The 27,134-nt window shown below is 37.3% G+C and overlaps 1 protein-coding gene across 1 annotated transcript; it reads left to right on the forward strand.

Moving 5' to 3' along the window:
- Window positions 1-14,690: 14,690 nt before the first annotated feature.
- On the forward strand, window positions 14,691-26,758 carry LOC149780604 (uncharacterized). Its single transcript, XM_089937725.1, has 4 exons — window positions 14,691-14,913; window positions 21,375-21,635; window positions 24,817-24,951; window positions 26,082-26,758. The coding sequence occupies exons 1-4, from the start codon at window positions 14,814-14,816 to the stop codon at window positions 26,324-26,326; spliced, it is 741 nt and encodes a 246-aa protein (XP_089793851.1). The 5' UTR covers window positions 14,691-14,813; the 3' UTR covers window positions 26,327-26,758.
- The last annotated feature ends 376 nt before the right edge of the window (window positions 26,759-27,134 follow it).

The raw sequence follows: 27,134 nt of genomic DNA on the forward strand, positions 1-27,134 counted from the left end.
CAGAGGCCAATTTACGAAACTGGACCCTGCCACCTTAAGAATTTGGCTGAAAATGGTTTATGTCAAAAGTTGTGTACATATCACATATTTAGACATTATGTAGTACAATGGTATAAAGGAAAACTTTTTGTGCACGAAACTAAAAATGGTATTATGCTTTGAAAAAAGTTACCTCTTTGCGGCAAAAAGCACTGCATTATTTACACTGTGAATTATGACTGACTGTATTTCTTGAAAGATTTCAAATTGTTTGCAACCTACAATGCTTTTGGTCTTTGTTTACCACCATAGCATCAGTACAAAATCAAAATTCCTTTACAATGTTTCATGAATATCAAGAGGAGATCCGGAAGTTATAAATTTTAGGAGGGAATGCCAGAAATGCTGTGTTAGTTGCCAGTGACAAAAGCGAAAAGTTTCTATAAACTCTTCATGCAAACTTAAAGAAATCACACATTTAAGTAAATCATGTGCTTTAGAAGTACTTTTAGACTGATATAAAAGAAGCAGTTCCTAACTTTTCATTATCATTCTGGAGATGTTAATAGCAGCATCAGTGCTGTGTCAGTGTGTGTTGTGGGGGGGGGGGAGGGTAATTGCAACACAAGTCTGGCTAGTCTGGAGAAGTCAAAGTTTAATCAATTAACATTAGACAATGCTGAAATATTGATATACTGATGTGTGTGACCCTAAAACTTACAAAGTGACATATAAAATAAATTCACAGATACATAGCCAATGAAATTGACTATATATATATATATATATATATATATATATATATATATATATATATATATATATATATATATATATATATATACAAATTACTCAATACAATTTAACAGAGAAATTTCTTCTCAGACACCAATTTACTTACAACTGACTTTAATGTTTTATGGAGTTTACAAAATCATAGTAAATAATAAGATAAGGTATAGAACAAATATTTACAGTGGAAAATTCAGTTCAAGGTAAAAAGCATTTCACCGGCTTGGCTTTTGATAAGCACGTACCATAAAACAACTCCTGCAGAAACTAAATATGTCCGTCAAAGTCACTCTCTTGTGCACTTAGATCAGAATGGGTATCTGGATGAGACTGAAGCTATTGTTTCTTTCAGCATGACTAACCGATTAATCCTAATCTCTTACATGCAAAGTGAGACCTGCAAAAAGAAACGAAACAAGTGATATTGATGTACTTTTAACATTCAGTGAAAACATAAGACTTTCAGAGGAGAAACTGTATGTGTATTGTCAAGTACATGAAACTGCCAGCTAATTTTAAGCTTTTCCCCCTTTGTTAACTGAACCTAGAAATTTCAAGATATATGCATAACACTGAAACATTTCCTATTATCACCCAAGTGTGAGATATGAATCTCTTATGTCAACTTATGAGTGGGGTCATGAAGGTAGAAACTATGTCGTTGTGCTAAAACTTTCATTCTTCTCATCAAAATATAGCAAGTAATATGCCATATGCATCATTATTTCTAATACCGTTCCACTGGTGACATTCTTTATTCACAACAGTATGTTTATGTATGATTCCTCTGAATTCTGTCTGCTCCTGTGGAGTAAAATTACTTTTAAGAATACATGTTGACATGCTATGCAATTGTTTCTGTGTGTCTGTATTGAAATGTGAATATTATTCATCAAAAATAGGGGTGCAAACCTTGACAGCTAAAGAAAGTGCAAGACAATACATTATGGTTACCATTTTGTTCCCATATTTAGTTATTTAAGTCCAAAATATGCTACTTTGTCATGATGTAAACAGTTCTCACATTGAGGTACAAAACACAGTTACCTCCCTCTCCAAAGAGCATTACATACAATACTAAGTGATATATGGAAAAAGGAAGGAAATATAATGAAGCTAATGCATACAAATTATTTAAATATACATAAAGAAATAGAAAAGTATAATAGATGTGGCTGACTGGACCATAAAAAATTATCAATTTTCCTTAAGGGGGCAGGGACCACTTTTTATGTACAAATTTATTACCGCAATCAGCGACCTAGTATAAAAAAATCTTAAAAAATCAAATACACAAGTGAGGTCAAAAAGGTCCATATTTTTAGATACCTATATTAAAACAAAGCATAAGAATACTATTCACTTGACCAGAGAAGTCAATGGCAGTTCATAGCAGAAGAAGTTTTTGCACCCCAACCCCTATTTTAAAATTACTTTTCAGCGCATTATAGGCTATACATGGCGGCCAGTATATTTGGTGCAGGAAGGAGCCGTGAAATCTCTGGCAAGGACCATCAACCCACGGGAAACTAATAGCAAGCTTTCTCATATATCCACGGTGGCCAAGCCGAGTCTTGAGACGGCGCTTTCGACCACTCGGTCACTCGGGATCAAAGGTGAAGAAAAAAAATCAAGTCTGACACAAGTTCAAGAGTGACCAAATTAAAAATAAACAATATATGTTTCTTTGCATATGTTTTTCTTGTAAGTTTTAAAGGCTCTTCAAACTCATTATTGACTATATCATAGCGAAGAAATGGGAATTAATTGCACTTCCAACTTTATATGCCTAAGTTGCCAACCAAATTTGACCTGGGCGTGTATCGAACCCACGACCCCTGCATTACGAGTCTGAAGCTCTACCAACTGAACTACCGTGGCACCCAAACATAAATTATTTAAGAAAAAGTACAAGTATAAAAGGCCAAGACAAGGAGTGTTGCCAGGACACGCAGTGGGAATATACGACCGGCAGAATTTATAAATAAAATGGTACGATTCTCGGGTTGTTAAGATTTCCAAAAAGCATTTCACAGAGGTACTTACATTGTTCGATGTCTTTTGAATGAATCGGTTCCAATATGCATATTGAGAAAAATGCAATTACAAAATATGAAGCTGTTCCACTTGTCGTTTTCGTCCTTACATAGATTAGTAAATTTTCTGTTTGGTTGACAGCGTTGTTGGCATGTAATTTGTAACAATTAGTTTGCATATTCTTTCAGACTGACTAGGATATCTGACTAGACATCATTTGCAGCTGATCCATGACGTAGAATGAACACTTAAGTCCTTCTCTAATGCAGTTGTAAGTATCGCTGATACTTAATGAGTTCTCGGTGCAAAGCATGTGTCTGTGTTCACTGTTTTGCTGTTTAAATTAGAATTAAAGCTCGATTTGTTAGAATTTATCAAAACTTTATTTGACATGTAGTTAGTTTTACCTGATTTTCAAAAAGCACAAAGTAATTTGCAAGATACGTAGTGGAACCTAAACTGAATTTTATATATTCGAATTGAATCAATTTGAAATGAATTGGATTTAATTACTAAACAATGATAGGGGAAGCGTTTATTTTAATTATCGGAATTTAACGCTAAAATAACAGTTATTTCGTTCATTGTATTGGACCACCGTTTTGTGGTTCATTTACCTCTCAGTCCAGTACGTGCAAGGACGTCTGATTGCCAATTCAAAGCCAGTGGTTTAATGCTGGCTTTCAGATGTCCACCACCCAAAGGACTGCGTTAATTCACCACGTGTGCCATCGAAAATACGCGGCACAAGTTGTAAAATCGCCACATGGAGCCCTGCGTTGCTGAGTGGTCTAAAGCTCTCGCATTTACCGATCACTTCCATCTCACCTCTGTCCCCATTGGTTTTAGTCTCGTGTGTATGTCATAAAGCTTGTATGTAGCTTCCCGTGGGTCGATGGTTGTTGTCGGTGTTTTCCCTGGTTCTTCTGCTGTCACGTAAAGAGCCAAATATGTGCTGAAAAAATGGCGCCAAAACCCAAATGGGGACACAACAAACAATCGACGTAAATAAGATGCAGCTTTAAACTAAGTAAATAATGTTTGTGACAAATCTAAAACAAATCTAATTCCAGAGGTTTTAATCAAAAGGCCCGATCTCAGTTAAATATACATCTCCAAATTTCGATCTCTTAATATATTATTGCAATCAAGTGGGTAGATACTTCAAGCTGGCACTGGCGGAAACGCCTGGCTCATGCAATGCATTTCAGCTAGAGTTCATACACAGTCGATATTTCTTTTTCAAATAAAAAGATGACAACCCTCAGTGTTAATTGATATGCAAGTTGACTGAATTATTGGAATTTTGTTATAAGAGACGATAGACTATAATTAGTTAAGGGGTGTCCAACCATTTCACGTGAGGGGCCACATTGCATTTATTCTCAATCAAGTGACCTACGTCGACGAACTTTAATAGCTCCGGTGTGTTTCACAACCGACCAGTTCTATCTAGGCTTTCAAGTGCATGCAAGATTTACTTACCTCTGAAATGGAAGAGCCTGATGGCATACATGTCCTCACCTCCGAATCTAACGATTTTTACACGGAAGCGCTGCATGAAGCACTTGCAATTTGAAGTTTAGGTAATACACATGTTAACATATTTTTTAAGAAGAATTTTAATTTGTTTCAATCACAGTCAAGACATATATTAGATTGTCCTTGGCAAGTCATGAAAATAAATAAGTCAGTACGCGCAAGTGTTTGGAACTATTTTGTTACTTTTAACTTACAGACGTGTCTGCAGATTTGGTCGGCGTTGGGATAACATCGAAATTTGGACAGCAAATCGCCAGATAGCAGAGTCGCTTACTTAGTAGCGATGGTTCAGAGCGTACCAGTCGGCTCAGGTTATGAAAATGCCGCTTTCTGGCAAGCGGACTTTATTTATGACAACCCTAAGCTACTTCTCTTTAAATCGTTTCTCCAATACACATCAAATCAAAGCAAACGTTAGACACAGCAGATGTTACAACTATAAAAAAAAAAATGTTTCGAACCTTCTCCTCATAAATTAAAACACTTTATTTGTTGTGGTCAAATGGGTATATTGCTATAAACTGTAAAGTGTCAATTAATTCGAGGAAAAGTGAAACAAGCTAAAGAAATATAAACAGTATTTATCTTCAAGAAGTCACGGCACTGGTGGCCTAGGTCATTACAGCGTCCGCCTCGGATGCGCATGTCGCGGATTAGTACCTAGCCGAGACATACCACAGACTTGTAAAACTGGTACTAGCTGCTGTCTCGCTAGGCGCTCAGGATTAAGAGGTTTGTATTAGGACTGGTCAACCTGGTGCCAGGGAATTGTGACTGGGTGGGACATGATGCTGCATGCCTGAGGCATGATGCCCCACTACTAGATATCACTATAAACTGCCACACTACATACATCGTAGCGATCAGACTAAAATTGTTAGAGCTACGTTGAAAATCTAAATCACACACGCACACACACACACACACACACACACACGTGCGCGTATACACACAATCGCATATCTACACGATATCTGCTTCAAAACATCTTCTCAATATGTGTTACTAAGTACTGAGGAAAACGCTAAGATTTTATCAAAATAATGTACCATTGTAACAAGCGAGAATGTGGCAAACATGGCGGCCGCAAAAATAACATAACTTGCATATATATATATATATATTATATATATATATATATATATATATATATATATATATCCTTTACCTCAAACAATGGGGGCCCCGAGTGGCCGAGTTGTCTAAAGCGCTCTCCGTTACGGATCACTGCCATCTCACTCACCTCTGTCTGCGTAGGTTCGAGTCTCGGATTCGACCAATGTGGGTATGTAAGAAAGCTTACCAGTAGCTTCTCGAGGGTCGGTGGTTCTTTCCGGGGATTTCCCGGGTTCTTCCTCCACCATTAATACTGGCCGCCATGTATAGCCTATCGTGTGCTGAAAAATGGCGCTAAATTCTACATCAACAATAATAACAACCTCAAACAATAAATATCAGCAACACCAACATTAAATTCACACAATCAGTACGAAACCTAGGTGTTACTCTGGACAGTACGCTCACATTGCACCAACATGTCATGAACATATACATATCCTGAGCAGAGACGCATGAGCTCAGTTCGCAAATATCTTTCAGTTGATGCCACTAAAACACTTGTGTGTTCATTAGTACTTTCAAGACTGGACTATTGTAACTTAATTATGTCTGGTTCATCTCAATATCTCTCCAGAAACTTCAAAAAGTTCAAAACACAGCTGCTCGGATCATGCTTAGAGTACTACGATCAGAGCACACATCCCCGCTGCTCTGTACCCTACACTGGATATCCATTCGATCCAGAATCAAATACAAAATTTGTTCTCTGTGCTACGTTTCACTGACGGACTCTAGTCCAACATACCTATCCGACCTCACCCATGTGTACACACCAGCAAGATACTTACGCTCCTCTTCTGACAATCGTATACTCATTATTCCCACTATGAAAACAAGGACATATGGACAGCGTTCTTTTGCATATCAGGGCCCAGCAATGTGAAATGAATTGCCCACTGAACTTAGACACAAAGTCACAGTGATCACATTCAAGAGTGTTCTCAAAATTCACTTGTTTCGACTCCAAGAACAAACTTAAAGACCTAATAATGTTTCCTACCTTAAATATTCTCAGCATGTTTTTTAATGTTTTCTAGTTTGATGGTGTTCGTTTTTGTAATCATATCATTATATGTTTTTATCTTATATGTGTTGTCTAATGTTGTAAAGCGCTTAGAGCTTCTAAAGATTAGGCGCTATACAAAGAACTCATTATTATTATTATTATTATATAATTGAAATTATACCTTCAAAGATTATTACAAGCAAATATGCTAAGAAAGAAATGTTTACAGACATTATGACTTGGTACCACACCTTTAGACTAAGTTTCCTCACATAAATTTCATCCATTTATACACACCATCATACATCAAAATCCATCCATCCAAAGATACTACATCTCTCCGTTCATCATTACATACATACAGATGTTGGTTGTTCATGGATAAGTGGAAAAAGTCTACAAGCTGGTATTTCACAAGAGTAAGGTATATATCTTTAACAAAACCAATGCTCTCAAACTCAAGTATCACGAAATAAAAAATTCTTCCGCTGAACACACTTTTCCATGCTACTGTACCTTTAGTTGTACAGATGTTATTAAAGAAACATAATACTTTTATCAACATATCTCTCAACTGACCACAGTCCAAGATTGCTTATTGTTTTATCTTTAGATGAGCGTTGATCTACCTATAACTCTTCTATCAGCCTTTCTTTGACAGACATCTAGGACATATATCTGTGACTGTGTCAATTTTAACCATTTTTGCATCCATATATCATAGGAGGCGAAACTATTTTCGAACAGTGTTTAGCACTATTAGCGGATTAATACCATCCTTTTTCTCCAAATAATTCCAGCAAAAAATACAGTACTGATATTCCTTTTTCATCGACATGTTTCACTGTAGCAGTATTTGAAAGGTCTGTGGAGAGATTAACCCCAGCATATATTCTTGACGAAACTATGGAAATCTGTCTTCTAAAGGCATGAATGAGCTTTTGTGCAAGATTCTTTTCTTTGAAAATATGACAATATTGCTTTTATCTGTATTGTATTGCAGTCTCCACTTAGATGCATAAGCAAGAAGGTTGCGAAACACAAGACCCATGCCATTAAATGATGAGGATAGCATGGTCCTGTCATCAGCTAGTAGAACACATAGAATGCTTAAGGTACCAACTTGTATTCCACATTTTATTGACTTCATTAAAGATATTAGGCCCGTTATCATGACTAAAAGAATAGGCAGGCTAATAGCGTTCTTACTTGTCCTACCCCTTGATTTATCGAGTGTGGTTTCGAATATTGGCGGTTTAGCAAAAAAACAGGCCGTAATATGTCGAAAAATTTGTGAAATCTATCTCCACACTTTTGCTTTAACTCCAAGAGAGAAATGCTTATAGAAACGTTTTTTTATGTCATTCTGCAATGAATGCCATTTCCTTGTCCAGGAATGCAGCATATTCTTTCGAGTGACCTTCAAAACAGTGGTGGACTCCCTCTTTAATAATTAAGGCTGCAGTAATGTCACCAAATTGGTTTCGAAATCCCTGTATTAAGAGGTTAGGAAAATTTATTTACTACTTTTTGAAAAACAGGAATGTTTGATATGTCTCTATAGTTATTCAGGTCAAACTGATCTTTTTCCACCTTTGAAGATACGTATAACAATTACACACTCAAAATAGTCAGAATTCGTTTCTAAGGATTGTATGAATGGCACAAACTAGAACTAAATGATTGGTAAGCAAAGATGATATGTTCTTGCAGAACGGTTATTCAAACATCAGAACGCACAAATTATTTATGAAACCAGATCTCAGGAATGGGTAACCCGACTTCAATTTGTCATAACATCCTTAAATAATCAAAGTCAAACGAACGACTGGATTATTAAAACCATACAATGCAATTCAATAAAAGACCGTTACTGTAACTCAGAAAATGATTTCGCAGCCAGCACCGTTACTACAGTCACTCTGAGGCAAGTCTGTTCGGTACAGATATGTACATATTGGATCGCAGTCCCACATACTCTTCGATTAGTTTGCTCGAGCATTCTTCTTTGAACTTGCCAACCACCTTTTTAGTGACGTTACTCAGACAATCACTGGTATCAGATTCGTTGATCAAACTTGGTTTTTCTATGTCCGCGTACGCATCATTGATGATGATATGCATCAATAACGAGTCGGTGTTGGTGTAGTGCATATTGACGCGATCCTGATAAAACGCTTTGATTGTGTGATAGTAGAAGTTGCACAAAAGCAGTTTTGACAAGTCCAGCACAGACGATCGAACATAGATTTGTTTTAGCAGTTTCAGTTTTGATCTTTTATTTAATGTGAACGGCAATAAGCCCACCATCAAAAACATTTCTGGGTTCAAAAGCTCGAATTCGTTTCCGCAGACTTTCCATGGTTTTCCCAAACACGTCATTGTTCATGACTTTGAAAAAGATATTTTCAAAGTCATTGGTGGCATTTGTGCGTCGGTCAGTATTTATCTGAATGTACGGAGTCATCCAAGCTTTCTGACGCAATCCGTGAATCTTTATAAAACGCATACACAATCGCAAATAGAACTTCAGATTTCGCATCATGCAGTACATTATTGTGTTTGTTCTGAAGACTTGGTACCAGTTTGGTGCATTTAATGTATTTGCGACCGGACTTATCAATGATAGCGCACTGATACTGAGACAACCATGTAAAGGGTCTGCGCATAATCGTTGTGTGACTCATGCAAATGCTCGAAATATTCCAGATCAACTTCAAAGAAGTATCCGTGGTCACTTTTGGTGATGTGATGGTGCACGTGTTTGTGTAGGTTAATGTGCGTATAGTCGATCCATTGAAATCCACCATCCGTTAGTGGCTGCATCATAGCTCAGCCATAACGTTTATCTGACTTAAACACATGATTAACTGCTGGGGTCAGAGAGGTTATATTCGTCCACGTTTGGGCTTTTGGCACTAGATTATATGTGACTTGACATGGATATTCCGTCACGAAGTGATCGCTCCGTAAACAGATGCTGAACAATGTCAGTGATTAATTGAAGCTCGAGTTTGGTTTTGGATAACAATGCATCCCAGCCCATACCCGACTAGAAATTATGCACGGGATCGAGCTTGTACACGTGCATGACCGTTTCACGAAATTTCTCAAACAAATCAGGAAGCAACAACACATTAATGCATAAATGCAGATTGTTATTGTCGCCGAGGATTTTGCTCTCGAATGCAGTCCAAACTTTCTTTGCATGTTAGTCATCGCTGTCATAAATACCTTTACGTGACAACGATGAATTAAACGCTCCGATCGGTGTCAAATGAGTTTCAGCAATTTTTCTCCAGTCGTTCATGTACTCGTCTGGATACACACCTTTTATCGTCAACAGATCTGTATTGGTTGGACAGTATCGACGAGTGATTTTGAAGTTTACCGCCGTCAGAATGTTTGCCGACTTGTCCAAGGACAAATTCATAAATTGTATCGAATCGATGAACTGCACTTGTCCCAGACTTAACGTCGTGTATTTTTCCATGTTGTTGGGGATCACGCTTATATGAGAGTCTGGTGCTGTGGTTACTGCTTGCGTTATTAAGTGGTCATCGTATCCCCGCAAGTTACCAAGCAGCATACGAATTTTGTTTCATTGGAGTAAATGCTCAAATACGAACCAAATGCGTTGTGCGCAGCACCTCTGTAACGTATCACTAACATGGCAACGATCACGAACTTTATAATCCGGACTTTTAGTTTCATTGTTGGTTGGACTTTGTTTTTCAATAAACGCATCTTCACAAATCCAGCAATGAGTGGCTGCGAAGAACTCACAGATGTTGTCATATTTATCTCTGCTGGTAAACACAGATGCTGACATCCAAAGCGCCGTAACTTAGATCGATCTGAGAAATACCTAGCTAGTACTCTAAGTATGATAAAGGACTGGCTGATCTATGTTTCCAACACATCGTACCACTACAAAACAAAATCTGGAATTGGTTCAGCGACTTGCACTGTTTGCTCGATAACAAACGCATTTGTGTCTTTGTTAACCGAGCTTTCTACTGGAACCTTCACACATTCAAAATCTTTCTTTGTCTTGCCGTGAATTTAACAATGTTTTCAACAGGCTCTGGCATGATTGTGTGCTGTGGTTTTTAACTGATACCACCGACATTAAAGTCACTACTGGTTAGTAGTTGTTGGGCTTTCAATGTATGCTTGCAACGTCTGCACGGGTATTTCTATCCTTATTCTTTCTGTGTCCGTTAAGTATTTGATCATAATTTTTTATCCATACATAGCGCAATATCGATACTGAATGTTCTTTCATTTTACACATCAACAACAACTCATTCTGAGTTAGCCCGTTCTGTCCATATAGAGATAGTGCCAGTGGATAAATGCCATTGTCATAACTGAACACATTTACAGTGATTCATGGGTTAAGTGTTTGAAATTTGTTCAGTGTGGCTCTGGTAACCTGCAAGGGAAATTCAGTATCACCAAAGGTGAGTTCACCCAAGTGTTGCTAATATTTTCGGGACAAGTCTTGATTGTCATTGACCGACAAAATTGCCCATTCGAAAGATCTATTGTCAAAGTATTCCCCGTTTATAACTGACAATGATGATACCCAGTTTGGTATTGGTATGCAACTGGATCCACGAAACGGTCCATAAGGCGAGAGATGGACCTCAACTTGCGTCTAATTTTAGAGAGTCCATGCCAATCTTGCATTGGTATATTTTTTCAGCTTTTCGCCAATCTTTTCAATGCCTCTGCAAATTTAGTGACTGATGGCGCTGCTGTCTTTCCTTTTCAGGATTACGCGAGCACCACTGTGAATAGTATTGTTAAATCCACCTTTGTTACGATTCAGCGGCATAACCAGATCAGCGCTAAGGACACCGTCAGCTCGAACAACACGTGATTTTCAAACTCAAAACTATGTTTTTGAAATTTGAATTCGGCCACTTTGTGAATGATGTCTTTGCACGAACATACTCAGCCGCTTTACTAGCGATAGCAGATGCGAGACGACGACGACGGATTTGTTCATACTCGCCTACCACAGCAAGGATGTCATCTTTTCTTGCAGCTCTCTGTATTCTGATATTATGGTCACGTGCAAATTGTATTAGTTGTTTTCTCGTTGCAGTTTTTGGTGATTGCTTCTCTTTCTGCCGCAGTGGCTATCGGTGGTGGTGATAGCTGTGAATTCAGTACAACATGGGTCTAAATAATTCAAGGGTGTCTGCTTTTTTCATACCGCTTGGTATGTATATTTCATGCTGCCGCGCGAGCTGTTTAAGCTCTGGTACTGTACGCATATTCCTAATAAGTAGAAGGTGAAGAGTCTTTCTAATGCGTAAATTTTGTCAATGGATCATAAACTGCAATAGCTTCAGCCCTGTTTAATATTTCATTTCTTTCTCTTTTATTGGTTTAATTTGTTATTGTGGTATATGTTTGTGCTTGGGCAGCCACAGGTGTTTCTGGTTTTGAATTATTTCTGCGTGCTTTATAATACTGACGAACTGATCCACACCCCTGGTAAATTTGATTGCGTGATTTGACTCCGATGAAACGTTCAAGGTAGTGTCGTGCCCCTAGGCTATCACGTAATATTTTCCTATGTGTTTACAGAACTCATTATGGCACGTTCTTCTACAGCGTTCGTATTTTCCGAGGAATACAGCTTTGTGATTGTTGTGTCCCAATGCCATTGAGCTTCCTATACTTACGAGCGAGCGTTTAATATAATTGCGACACCTTGTTTATAACGATGATGTGCCTGTCGCCGCTTTTATTATCTCCTCCACTGTAAAGTCTTTAAAGTTGGGCGGATAGTAAACATCATAAAATTCCAGATCTTGGTAGTTAGATAAAATAAATTCCATTCCGAGTTCAGTCAAAATAAACACAAATGACCCGTCACTGAGTATTATACAAGGGCGGGATGGACAAAAGTCTATGCGCTGGTATGTAATAACAACACATTTCTGAGAACGCGGGTAAATATTGCAGAGACGTTTTGCTTCGTTGCTTTTAACAATAGCTTCTGAACATTGTTATCGGTGTTCATGCTGCCGCAACTCTGCAACATCGTATATTGCTTCTTGCAAAATATCTCCACTCGGGTGGGTAGCTCAACTGTTCTTTCTTTAAAGGACCTTGGCATATGTCTGAGTTTTAGGGAGAGAGAGAGAGACAAACAGACAGACAGGGACACAGAGTGAAGATATATATATATATATATATATATATATATATATATATATATATATATCTGCGAAACTTTAATGGCTGTTTCTACGGGAATTCAACCTTTTAACTCTTATTATGTGTCAACTAGTTTATTTCAGCTTGTTGCTGATTCTGGAAAATATTTGTATTGACCTAGAAATTGATGAGCCATAACGACATCTCTTATTTTATGTCATATTATGTAAGCGCATATTATATCCCGGATCTTTTATCGTTATAGTAGTCTTAGGGTATTAAGCAAATTTAGAGAATTATTTAAAAGAAAATGTGTCGGCTGCAAAATATAATTTTATTTGTGAATGGTTGTCTTTTTCTAGTCTTCTTGGTTTAAATGTTCTAAGGCGGCGTATCCAGTAAGATTCCTCTTCTTTCCTGTTTTGGGGACTACAGTTGGGGTTGTGAGCAATTGTAATAAGTGTTGTATCACTAAAAGTGTGGCCACGGGAGGAGAAGAAACAGCCATGTAAAGTTTCGCAAACAACCGTTTTTCTGTTTTACTTGTTTGTCTTGCCTGTGTTTTGTATTTGCCTTTGGAAAAGTCTCATTCAAGAGTCGAAAGCGCTCAGGCTAGCTAAATACTAGTTTCACACTGTTCGTTGTCAGTTTATTGCATTTATCGTAATCAATCCCTGACACACGTGATCCCTTGCTGGGTACAGGGCACTTGAATGGATTGTTATTCACCATATGAGTTAGATTATATATTTCATAGGAATCCGGAATGACTGTGTAGATACGTGTGAATTAATTACTAAGGTTTTTTTTTTTTTTTCGACTGGAATCCGGAATGACTGTGTTGATACATGAGAAATAATTACTTGATCGTCATGCGAGTGTCTGCTACGCACGAGTACATATAACACCGATTGGGCAACATCGTTTTTGGTGATGTGTGCTTATTCGTAAGAGAATATGGGATCATGTGCGCAGACAAGGCGATGGGTTCCGTTTACCCGCGGACCCGAGTTCGAATCTCAGTAGAGTACGAATTAAAAATTATCTAACCTATATGATATTATATTTGTTTTAAAATATTAATTCTGCCTACTGTTATCAAGCATTCCTCTACAGAATACAGGGATAGCAATTTCCCTTCTGTCTGGTGTATATTTATAATTCTCTCTCTCTCTCTCTCTCTCTCTCTCTCTCTATATATATATATATATATATATATATATATATATATATATATATATATATATATATATATATATATATCCAGTGGTTCGTCGTGTAATTTATGTTGTGTTTCTGTTATAATCAACTAAATAATGTGTACATATTCAAAGCACAAATTTTTTAATGTATGTGATTATTTAATTTGACTATAAAGGAGAAACATTGTGTGCTAATTTAAATGTCACATGCGTGCTAAATCTACAGATGTGTTATGCAAACTCATGAATACTCACCGTGACCTATTTATTGTACATATGCTATTAATTTAAATTTCACTTGTGTGCTATCTTGGCAGCTGTGCGTGAATAGTTAACTAGCAGGGAGAGACTGAATTAGAATTTATCAATATCAGTATAGTATTTGCCTTTTTATATTGTCTGTTTTTGCAGGTCTTTTGCATAGAGCAAAGCCAGCGCAAACATCGTACAAATCGTAATTACGTAAATACGCCACAATATTCATCTGCCATCTTCTCTTCTTCTTCTTCTTCTTCTTCTCTCTCTCTCTCTCTCTCTCTCTCTCTCTATATATATATATATATATATATATATATATACTCTCTCTCTCTCTCTCTCTCTCTCTCTCTATATATATATATATATATATATATATATATATATATAGAGAGAGAGAGAGAGAGAGAGAGAGAGAGAGAGAGAGAGAGAGTATTTACACTTAGTCGGATACATTCTTGAATCGACTAAAAGTAATTCACATGTGACAATAACAATTTATGGATTAGATAGATCCGGGAAGCGCTTAAGAGTTTACACTGAATTACAATATACTGTCCAATTAGTATCTTTCCTTTCACTTTCCGCTCAGGCTGATGATTCGTTATAACGCAGACGTATTTATGCTGTGGTGTCAATATCTTGTATCCGACAGCTTTCTTTCTTTTCTTTGAGGAACGTACTCCATAACAAACTGTACAATGAGTATCAAAGGACGAAAAACATTATTCACGTGGACATTGATGATGTTTCTTCCACTGCTTGTCGTAATACCGGCAGAATCTAAAGAGACAAAGTTGTGTAAGTACCCTTGATATCTTGTAAAAATGCAATCATGTTTTCTTTCGTGTGGAGGCTGTGAGCATAACGCCATCTTTCACCACATGATAGGCTGTACATGGCAGCCAGTATATCTGGTAAAGGAATAACTCGGGGAAACCCCTGGAAGAACCACTGCCTTATGAAAACTGCTGGCAGGCTTTCTCACATAACCACTTTCGCCGAGCCCGAGATTCGAACCCGCACAGAAACAGATGAGACGTTAGTGATTAGTCGAGCAAATTAGTCCACTCGGCACTGAAGGATTGTGCGGTTTCGGAATATCTCTCTCTCTCACACACACACACACACACACACACACACACACACACACATGCAAACAAGTGCACCCATGCACGCGTACACACATAACTAAACTAAAGAGTTAATTTCAAGCGATATCATCCATTCATCCAGTTTATTGAATGGAAGAAACACAAATGTGCATACATTTTCATGAATGTTTAGTTTTCCTTGAACACGTTGTTTGCTTTGCAGTTTTCCTTGTACATGTTCAACTGACTGGCAGTTTGTATTACTTTAATCAAATTTTCTTCTATGACGTGTAGACATTCAACAATGACTTCGCGAAAAGAAATTACCGCCCATGTTTTCCTTTTAAACAAAAAGCCAGAAATTGAGGAGACAGAAGGAAGGGATGAAGGAAGGAAGGAGGGAAAGACAAAGTATAGAGAAATATGCATGGTATACATACTACTTTACAGACAGAACTTTCACAAAGGGAAAATGAAAATTCACCTGTTCAAAACTTACTGTTTATATTAAAGTTTAGGTATAGAAATATATTTCCGATATGCATCTTATTTTCAACGGACAAGATTTGAATGTTCTTGTCCTATGTCACTGGAAAGTGCATCATGAGTTGTTGCATGATGCTAAAGCTGTGGCCTTGAAGTGTTTTGCTGACAGATTAGAGAATTACTTGAATATTTGTGAGAATATGTCAAAGCTTTATCTCAAAACGTTACGTGGACTTTTTTATACATAAAGGCCGGTGTAAGTTCTGCGCAATTGAAATGCATTGTTGAAGTGTAAAGACAGAAAAAGGTGTACCGCTAGAAGCGGAAAAGGACAGCTGATCTATGGGATGCATTGCATTTGAAACACGTGATAATGACTGATGTCGGTGTTCTTGCTATGGTGAAGTCTCAAATTAAATGACGCGGCCTGACTTGAAGGGGAAAGCAACTCGCCTGTGTTAAAGAAACGCTTGAAAGACCAATTAATATAAACTCCACTGAATAGATGTCGGAACAAGAATTAATTTGTGCTCTTAACCGTGATCAGTGTTGAAGGAAGAATACGCCGACTATTGTACACAAGGTTTAAACTTGCTTGACCAAACGCTAAAAAAGATGACTGGGTCAGGTAGTATTTAGCTTTATCCACCTGCAAAAGGGATAATTTATCAGCAATAATATCGTTTGCACTAAAGAAAACTTGAACTGGCTACTGCGTGTTGAAATTTTGCGAATAAAAGCCAAAAGTTGCGACAGCGTGTTACAATTTTGCGGTTAGAACCTAAAACGTGCTGATCATAATATCACTGTTCAGTCAATGCGCTCTCAGAAAGAAAACAATGGATGTTATTCTTTTTTGAAGGTGGCCCTAGAGACAATGCTGTTCGATAGAGTTCTTTAGTATTGATTAATTATTTCAATGCATTGGAAAACCATTCGTACCGAGATAGGGCACCGAAACTTTGGGATGCTCTGCTTCGGCATAATAGATTGTTCTTGCAAAGACATTTAATGTTTCCAGGGAAAATAATCTCATCGGTTCATATCTAGTTCACGAAAATGATTTTGCAAAAAATCCACTGCTAACAAGTTTGTACTGAACTTGAACAACCCAAAGATATATATTTGTCGTAACAGAAAGAGCTTTGCCATGAAACCAAGATAGTCCACGGTCAGTTTGGTACAGTTCTGTACCAATGTCAGTTTTTACAGTATCTCTACTAGTCCTATTTTTCTGGATAAGTAAAACAGCATCTTTGAAGGCATATGATAGCATGATAGTGTTCCAGTATGGGATCGAGTTTCAAGGTGTACGATAGTGTTGTAATTCGGGATCTTATTTCAAAGTGTACAATAGTGTTGTAATTCTGGATCGTGTTTGAAGATGTATGATAGTGTTGTAATTTGGAATCGAGTTACATGGTATACAATAGTGTTGCAATTTTGGATTGAGTTACAATGTAAACGATAGTGTTGCAGTATGGGGTCGAGTTACAAGGTATACGATAGTGTTGCAGTATGGGATCAAATGGAGTTAATGGCTTTGTTTCGCAGAAAAAATAGAGCGTGTTAAAGATGAAACTCTCAGTAAACACAATTAATGGGGCAGGAGCCCCGAGTGGCTGAGTGGTCTAAAGCGCTCTCCGTTACGGATCACTGCCATCTCACCTCTGTCTGCGTGGGTTCGAGTCCAGGATTCGGCCAATGGGGATATGTGAGAAAACTTGCCAGTAGCTTCTCGTGGTTTGATGGTTCTTCCCGGAGTTTTCCCGAGTTCTAACTCCACCATTAATACTGGTCACCATGCATAGCCTATCGTGTGCTGGAAAATGGCATTAAACCTCACAACAACAACAACAACAACGATTAATGGGGACACACGATTATCTACAGTTTGAACAAGGTCAGTGGACACACAATGATCTGTAAAGTAAACAATGTAGTTGGGCGTTACAAAGTTAACCAAATATAAAGGATGCTAAGTGGGGCGACACAGCCAACCTCACTGTAAGAGCTCTTACCTCGAGGCATATCAATATATATTATTAGCTGCAATTTGCATCACCTCGGTTATTTACGAAACAAGAACTGACCGATAAGCTGAGAATGCATCAAGCTGTATTTTACTCGCATATTTTCGGCCAGTCCTACGGTGATTCCAAGCATAGAAATAGCCGAGGCTGACTTTACAAATTGCGGCTTATTTTATCACACACACACAATTTCTGTTGCATGATAATTTCTGCAACTTACTATGCCGACATATATCAGAAGCATATGTTACCTAACAGATTCAACTCGAAGCTGTGGCCCCGCGTGGTCAAGGTCGAAGGCGCTCATCTTCATAGATTATTCACACATCTGACCTCTCTTCGCCCGAGTTCTAGTTTCGATTCCGCCAAAGTGGGTATGTTAGAAAGTTTGGTGGATTTTTCCTCCACGAAATATACTGGCTGCCATGTGAAGCCTATCACGTGCTTAAAAATGGCGGTAAACCAACAAATAAATGTGTAAGGGGTTGATTCAAAACTGATTGTGACTCTTGCACTTGGACAACTTTTGATGAAATTTTGAAAACTAACCTTTACCGATTTATAGCTACTATAATGTTATTAAGGTACAATCGTTTAGTTGTAGTCATGTACTTTTCGACAGCCATCAAGCTGTTGAAAGGGATTGCCCTTTGATGACAATATTACAGTAGGGTGTTTACTGAACAACTTCCTTTTACGACTTGAAATGGAAACTAGTAGTATGATAATAGTAGTTTCAGTTTTAGGAAAGTGATCAAGATCAAAGCCTTATATACCCCTCATTACTTCCCCCTAACATCACATACGTATATATAACGATGTCAAACTTTATTCTTTGGCTACTGATAGACTCATTTAAGGTATCAAATGCGAAAGTTTGGAAAGCACAACTTTGCTGTTGGGGACAACAGCACCATGCTAATTAGCTTTGGCGTGGTTCTTGCGAGTTAAGGTAACTGTGCGTTGAGTCCTGAAAAATAAACTTACAACCTTTCTCTATAGAATCCAAATATGTGTGAGAATGTAATCGTTCAGGAAACTCCACGCTGTCAGTAATCTCTTTTTGTCGCGTTGCAAAACCATGCTTAAAATTACGGTTAGGAGACGATACAGTTTATGCATCATCTACAACGGGGCGGGGGGGGGGAGGGGGCGGGTTCTGCGGTTCACTACCTGTTGCGTTAAATACGGTAAATGATTTGCATGTTTGCCTTTATCCCTGGCATACATCTCAGACAGGCCAGTACATCTTGCATAATCGTCACAGCATCTGCCGAATACTTATATCATAGGGCAATGTCAACTTTTTTCAAGCAGGTTTCGACTTCCTAACCATCGGCGAGATAACGTGTACTGTTGACAAGTCTATTTTTGTCGTTTTCACCGCATGTATCATTGTTGTTTCTGCGTATGAGCTTTCCTTGGACTTCCATGGATGTCTTGTATATATAAAAAAATAATGAGAGGTATCCTAAACCTGGTGTTCTATTAATTATTCCTGGTCTGGCACCCTTGCCTCGAAAGAGTAATATTGGTAATCTTGATCGCTGCTATCTCGCAACACAGACACTTCCATGTGAAACGCGTGATCAGATACTTCTTTAAACTGAGTCATTGTTTAATACATTTGGTTTAGTCTATTACCTGTTGCGCTTTCAGAATCAGCTCAACGATACCAGGATAATCGTTGAATCGGCATGCATTTTTATTTCGTCCGGGGTATTCGTTTTTGGTCTTTTACAAAGATAATTTTGTTTCTTTCAACTACGAAATGGATTACATTTTGTTTTACAAATCTGTGCAAGAGAAATTTGTAGCAAGGGCGCGTAGCGAGGTCAGGTATGAAAGACAAAGCGTTATGGGGTTACCTCCCTTGACACGGTGATACTTTGCGGACTCGCGGTGTTAATGGCATGAATAAATGAGAACCAGTCTAGAAATGGCTGGAGATAAAATTGTATATATATATATATATATATATATATATATATATATATATATATATATATATATATATATATATATATATATACTTGTCTGGCCAGGAGTGGTTGATAATGAAAGTTTTATTTTATGATACATGCATGTATTATTTATCTCTATGTCAATACAATTTATTTTAAAAAAAGAAAGTTAGAATGTAGACAAATGAACCTTTTGAGAGCTTATCCGAGTTGCAACTGAAAAAAATTAAGATATTGTTTTATTGATGGAATTTCTGTCATTTGACAGACATGAATTTGGAACACTCCATGCTGAAATTAGCATCTCACTCGTTGTGCGGAATTAAACGCACAAGTTTCAAACACATGCAGTTCCAGAAAATGCCGCAGCTCATGTCCTTTTCTCCACAAAGAAACTTGAGGTTTTATCATGATCATGAGCACTCAGAAATTTTAAGTTAATGAATTTTTAACATCATGGGGTTGGCATTGGTTTACCATGGGAACTAAATTAACACCGTGAATCCTTGAGTGATCCGAGCATTATTTATGACATGCGCTGTTAGTGAGCCCGGGAACTGCTACTTAAAGCTTAGAGTCTCCAGCAATGCAGCTTCTCTTAAAATGCTATAATATACTAGCACGTCTTTGGTTAGCCGAGACTAAAATGAATATTTGCGTGCCAAGAAACTCGGAGGCGAAATCCCGATGATGTCAAAAAAATATTTTAGGCTCTCATGAACATGCCTGCAGAAAGTATATATTGGCTAAAAACGTGAGTTCTGTCCTTGAAACGACACATGGATTTTGTTTTTGTTCTGATAAAACAATCTTGGAAATAACGAGAAGAAAATGCCATTCGTGCCGATGTTAAGGACGATACAGTTGGTGCTAAAAATCGTTTACGAACCCTAATTGTAATATTAAAGTTTGAACTTCGGTCCATCCGAATCCAAGGCAAAACTATTTCTGGTGTATAACGCTAAGACCAAAGGTAGCCATAACGGTGAAATCAGGAGGACAAACAGCAAAGTAACGTTATTGGCGGACAAACGAATCGACCAAAATTGAAACGTATAAAGGTGCCGCAGTTCGATTGAGCAGAATCAGTAAAACTTGTCAAGCAGAGTACAATCTAGCAAAATTAAAAAACAATTGGGATGGTCAGAAAGGAAACGAGTACAACATTGTGACGAAAACAATAGAACAATGTTGGTTTCTATATTGCTGTAAAAGAGAAACAATTTATTTTTAGAGTTTAAAAAAAAATGCCTGAAACTGTAAGTGTTTGTGCACGAGCGAGGACTTCAGCGAAATCAAAAGAGAAGCGGGGGAAAAATAAAGAAGTGGACTGAATGTGAATTACAGTCTTGATCTTATATATATATATATATATATATATATATATATATATATATATATATATATATATATATATATATATATATATATATATAGAGAGAGAGAGAGAGAGAGAGAGAGAGAGAGAGAGAGAGAGAGAGAAAGAGAGAGCGAGAGAAAAAATTGATAATGGCGCAAATTCAAAAATTCAAAGTTCTTTGTCAGAGGAGAAATAAATAAACAAAATAAACACTTAACCCAAATTGTACGAATATATATATATATATATATATATATATATATATATATATATATATATATATATATATATATATATATATATATATATATAATTGCATTTTCAGATTACATGAATGAAAAATGTCAATCAATTATTATGCTTCAAAGGGAAGCTATCAGGTTGGATCTATACCGTGGGGGTTCTCCATATGCTGGTTTTGGCTGCAATACGAGCGTAGAGGCGACGTCACCTTCCGTGAACCGGCTAGTCACCACATTTAGACGCATGGATACTGTTTCCTCCGTTTTGGGGATTTGTAGCTACACCACTAGTAGACTGGACATTTATGATGGACCATACTATCGGACAGGACTGATTCTTACAGGTGAGTGAAATCATACACAACCTCAAATTACGCCATCCTTGAAAATGATGATTCAGACTGTATCTAAACAAAAGACGACCTTTTGAAAATAACGTGATTAGTGAATTGTATATCTCGTAGACACACATACACACACCCATATGTATGTATGTATGTATGTACGTATATATGTGTATATATAATGTTGTTTATATATATATATATATATATATATATATATATATATATATATATATATATATATATATATATATATATATATATATATATATAATGTTGTTTACAACACAAGTACATATTGTTCAATATTGCTATACTGAACAATATCAACCTGGCCATAATTTTCAATTCATGTGATGTGGATCCACATATTTGGCAACGTCCTTGGAGTAATCATCCAACTCATGTGTATGTAAGCAAGCACAGCTTAACAGTGGCGTCGCTAGGGGGGTAGCTGGGGGTGCGGACCGCACCGGGTGACACCATCTCAGAGGGGTGACACCAAAATGAAAAATTGCAAATTTTACAGAGCACACACTGCTCGGTCTAGTCGGATTTCATAAGCGGATAACCGATCATAGTTAAATACATGACTAGCAGGCACGGGGTGCCACCATGCAGTCTGCAGAGCGTCTGGTGCTTAATGAGATTCAGAGCTGGTCGGAGCAAAATTTGGAGTTATTTACTTTAAGAAGAAGAAATCCCTTGTGGAAGTCTGGAGGGGTGACACCATGAGTTTACCGCACTGGATGACACCAACCCTAGCGACGCCGCTGCAGCTTAAAACTCAATGCTCTTGACAGAACAATAATTGTAAACTATTTACAAAAGCTTGGACTTATTTCTATTTTAGGATATTTTAGGATAGCCTTGATCTGGATTATTAAAAACTGAGATTAAAGATTTTATATCACAAAGTAATCAGACATAATACACATCAGACTGATTATCAAGATGATTACTGCACCCAAGACCATACGTTTCTGAATAGTGTTCTGCCTAATGGAAGTAGTTCACAGTAGTTATGTGCTTTCCTTTCTTCTTTTCACTTGTAACAGAGGAAATATAACTATGTTCATTTTACGGCGCCAGTTTAGAGTTAGACATTCAAATCGCATCTATTACGTCTTGATCTCATTTTCGCTTTGATTGGTCGATGTAAAAAGAAAACATACCATTCCTATAAGCCGATCTATAAACATGTGATGAAACCATGACAGCGGAACTCTTAAATAACGAATGGCCTCCAATCCATTTCGTTCTACACTGGCCATTGGCATATATACGTAGCCGAAACGTCTTAAATGCATTTTCTCTTGTGGATGGGCGAGACTTTGCCTTTAGCAAACAAAAGCAATTGACCAGTAAGAACGCTTGTTACAAATATGGATTCAATATGATCACTTCCACGATGTCCACGTGGATTGGCTCAGACGAAAAACGTGTGTAAACAGTTCACATTGGAGAAACCTGCTTGATACACGTGTCGTTATCTATAAAGGCCGCGATGATTGTTTTCACCTATCAAAATAAGTAAACAGAACAAGCAGTCTGACTGGATAAATTTCCTTCAGTTGCATCCAATCAGATGGCGAAGCGGCATATACTGTTTCGGATTTGGCTACGCATGCCAAGTTACGACGTGGGACGAATTGGACCGACGATCCTTGACAGCAGACAATATTATGTGTGAAATTTGCATTAATAAAAAATAAATCAACGAACTTATCAAGGGTAAATATTTAGTTTTCTAACGAGTAAATAAGAATTTGGACATGAATGTTGGTGTGTTTTTTTAAACAGGAAAGAAGATACGAATGTTATGCTTCTTTTGCAAGACAACATTTAACGAGATTTCAAGAGATAGAAAAATTGCAGAAATAAATATGTATGGAAATCCCTAAAAGCAAGAAATACCATAACTGGACAATAATATAGTTACCTAGGTAATTATGTTGTACGGTTACGATATTGTTTTAAAGTGGTATCGCAGGCTGGGGAAAAGCGAAGACCCAGGAGGATTGTTGTTGTTGTTGTAGGGTTTAACGCCATTTTTCAGCACACGATAGGCTATACATGGCGACCAGTATTAATGGTGGAGGAAGAACCCGGGAAAAGCCCGGAAAGAACCACCGACCCACGAGAAGCTACTGGAAAGCTTTCTCACATACCCACATTGGCTGTATCCGAGACTCGAACCCACGCAGACAGAGGTGAGATGGCAGTGATCCGTAACGGAGGACGCTTTAGACCACTTGGCCACTCATGGCCCCGACCCAGGAGGAAACAATCGAACTTAAATGGATGCTAATTTACTCTTGCAAGTGCTGAATAACGTGTCAAACCTGCAGCTTCAGAGGTGTAAAGCGAGTATGCTTCATTTTATACAACTCAAATACAACATCATAATTCGGTTGCATATCGTCCAATATGTTAATTTGTATTGCGTATCGACCTTTATGATTATTGTAATTGTGGATTATAGATAGAGTTGTTGTATACCTGACGTTTGTCATGCTTATAAGTGGTGCAAAAGATGTTTACCAGAATCTGAGTCTAATGGTAAGTGTAAGGTTCTACATAAATGATTAAGTTTTCCAGGACATATTGTTGCGACGTAGGCCAAGTGTGGATGGATATAAAGAAGATTTTGGTAAACAATTATTAATTTCTGTTTAATATCTCTCTTTGTGAATCAATGATTCGAGTTTATATTTGTATCCAGATATAATTTGAGAGGAATTATTTATTTAAATTATTTATTGGAATTAAAAGCGCTTACTGACTTTTGCACTAAAAGACTACTTTGGGATTTTTGAAAACCCATTTAAAGACATTAAGTTTTATTTCACTGTGGTCAATCATGACATTCAATACTATTGTAATTCATTCGGAAGGTCCTATACTTTTGGACTTGTGATAGAACATTTAGGATTATTTCGGATTTAATTCATAATACTGCAAATATCTCTTAAATTTTCATTATGTTACACAGATAAATACATTATTTGTTGCTTTTACTTAACTGGTTTGTTTCGTTTCTTTCTTTTACATAGTTGAAGACATTGAGTCGTAACAATATATATATATATATATATATATATATATATATATATATATATATATATATATATATATATATATATATATATATATATATAATCGCTAATTTCACCTGTAGGTAATTATGGGCTTTGTGGAAAAAGTGCACCCAAAAGAAGCTACCATACATTTACAAATTACATGACTTTTGGATTTAAAACTGGGAGCAGCTCATATCAGTCGTTTGAAGCCGTCATAACTCCATATCATGAAGGTAGGTTGTTATACACTCACATTAGTCGCTGAGAACTTGTCGTTAGCTTCAACTGAAAATATCTTTTCAATAATCATTCAAAAGGTGAAAAACTAAACAGAGCAAACTTTTACCAGCTTCTTTTTGTTTTTATATACGCCCAACATTTGTTCTAATTGCTTTCATACAGTTTGTTGTTGATGTCATTGCAAATGATCATTTAGATTGTGAGACAAGTGACTTTAGATAGTCCATCAACTGTATAGCGCTGGTTGGTCCAAGTCATCGCTGACTGAAATCTGTCACCGGGACCTTTCTTCTTATATAACATTTACCAAATGATCTGGTCCGAGTTTCCCATGATCCATCATCATACCAGCAACCGCTTTCTTATTCGCTGTTCTCGGAATAAATATGTTGAGAATTGTGCGTCCTTTAGAGGGTTTTTAAATATTTAAATATCACGTGGCTTTAGTTTAATATTTTATAAATTTTTGTACAACATTGGATAGAGGTTTAGTTGTTGATATCACGTGACTATTGAACATCTGATATCATAGACATCGAGGCTGCGAGATTTTTTTGGCATGTGATTAGCAATACAAATGGCCAGTACCAGGTCAAATGTCATCAAAGTTGCAATTTCGTCTCGTGTGTCGGCCCATTAAAGACATAACGAATATTATACTCGCAATTTCTAAGAAAATATATTTAATCATTTCATTGATTTCATGCAGTTATCACTCGATGTAATGTTGTTTAAGTTTACTACATCCGCTAATAAAGCAGCTAACTTATGCCGCCACCTCACGGAGATGGCGAATTCCAACTTTTCGATAGGCAATTGACTCCAACCCCACACCCTAGCATAAATGTCAAAATGTCGAAAGTGGAGTGGGAAACTCGGACCACATTTCATCCTGCCATAATATGTATATGTTTCCCTAATTTTGACAAAGATTCAAACATCAGGATGATTTTCTGTTCTGTCTAAGCGAAATATCACATGTAACACCTTCCTCTCAGTGTCATATTGTGATAATTTACAACACGATTGATGGAGGAGGTGGGGCGCGAAAAGAAATGAGAGCGTTATGATCAATGAACCCTCAGCAACTTTCGTGCTCATTTTGTGTCTGTCTATTTTTCAGGTCAATGCTTCAAAGATGAGTATACATGCAGCAATGGTTATTGTGTTGCCAGCTACCTACGTTGCGATGGCTACAATAACTGTGGAGATAACTCTGATGAGAAAAACTGCAAGTTCCTTCTAACGATAGGCGCCATTGTCGGCATAGTTGTTGGGTGCATAGCATTCATCGCCATTCTCATTGGCCTTGTTGTCTGCTGTTGCTGCTGCCCCTGGTGCTGCTCATGCGAATATCAGAGCATCTAATAACATGTTGAATACTGGACGCTTAATTGTACAGCGCTCGTTTGTTGCGTGGTTTAATTTTAGCAAAATTGCTGCACAATGCAAACACTGCCAAAATTAAACACCGCGAAAAATATATCAATGCATTCATGTTCAAGATACAGAGGTCAATTATATTTCAACTAATGTGGTGACATACCTGGTTCTTGTTAATAGGTATGTTGGAGACAAAACAAATAACCAAGATTTGGCACAGCTGGTGCAAAGCGCTATGTTAACGTTATGCTGTAAATTGACTCTGCGACAACCACTTATACCAGCGTGTCTTCAAGGACATGTACGATCAACGTGACCTAAAAGCAGCAGAGAGTTAATGTCAACTTAAACCTTTGAAGAAAAATAAACATTACTGCCAAGTTTGTTAATAAACAAAATTTCTTTTCTTCTACGAAAGCATGCTTTATTCATTATTTGCATACAACATCTTTTGCCAGTAAACCATATATTTTACGGAAACAACATAAGAAGCGAACTGTAAAGCCTATAGTTAATTATAAAAGCTTTTATTAAACAAGATATTCCACCGAATTATATGTCTCGCATGGTCATAAAGATACATGTGCATTTTCACTTTCAAATAACCTTGACCTTGCCTGAGATCAGGGGCGGATTAAGGCTCACTGGTACCTTAAGCACTGACAAATCTTGGTGCTCCCCTCCTTTCCACGGACACCTGGGAAGATAACCATTGGGTGCACCATAATCAGGAAACAGAACATTATGATCAATTTGCACTAGTTTTATCAATTTTTTAAAAAAAATCTTCATT

Source organism: Sinohyriopsis cumingii, chromosome 16 (assembly GCF_028554795.1).
Source record: "Sinohyriopsis cumingii isolate HCF-2022 chromosome 16, ASM2855479v2, whole genome shotgun sequence".
In the NCBI taxonomy this organism is placed as follows: domain Eukaryota; kingdom Metazoa; phylum Mollusca; class Bivalvia; order Unionida; family Unionidae; genus Sinohyriopsis; species Sinohyriopsis cumingii.

Excerpts from the sequence above, each read along its gene's own strand:
- LOC149780604 (XM_089937725.1), top strand. The coding sequence starts at position 14,814 with ATGAGTATCAAAGGACGAAAAACATTATTCACGTGGACATTGATGATG. Across the intron at positions 14,914-21,374 it reads ATCTAAAGAGACAAAGTTGT|ATTACATGAATGAAAAATGT; the intron begins GTAAGTACCCTT and ends TTGCATTTTCAG. Across the intron at positions 21,636-24,816 it reads GACAGGACTGATTCTTACAG|GTAATTATGGGCTTTGTGGA; the intron begins GTGAGTGAAATC and ends TTTCACCTGTAG.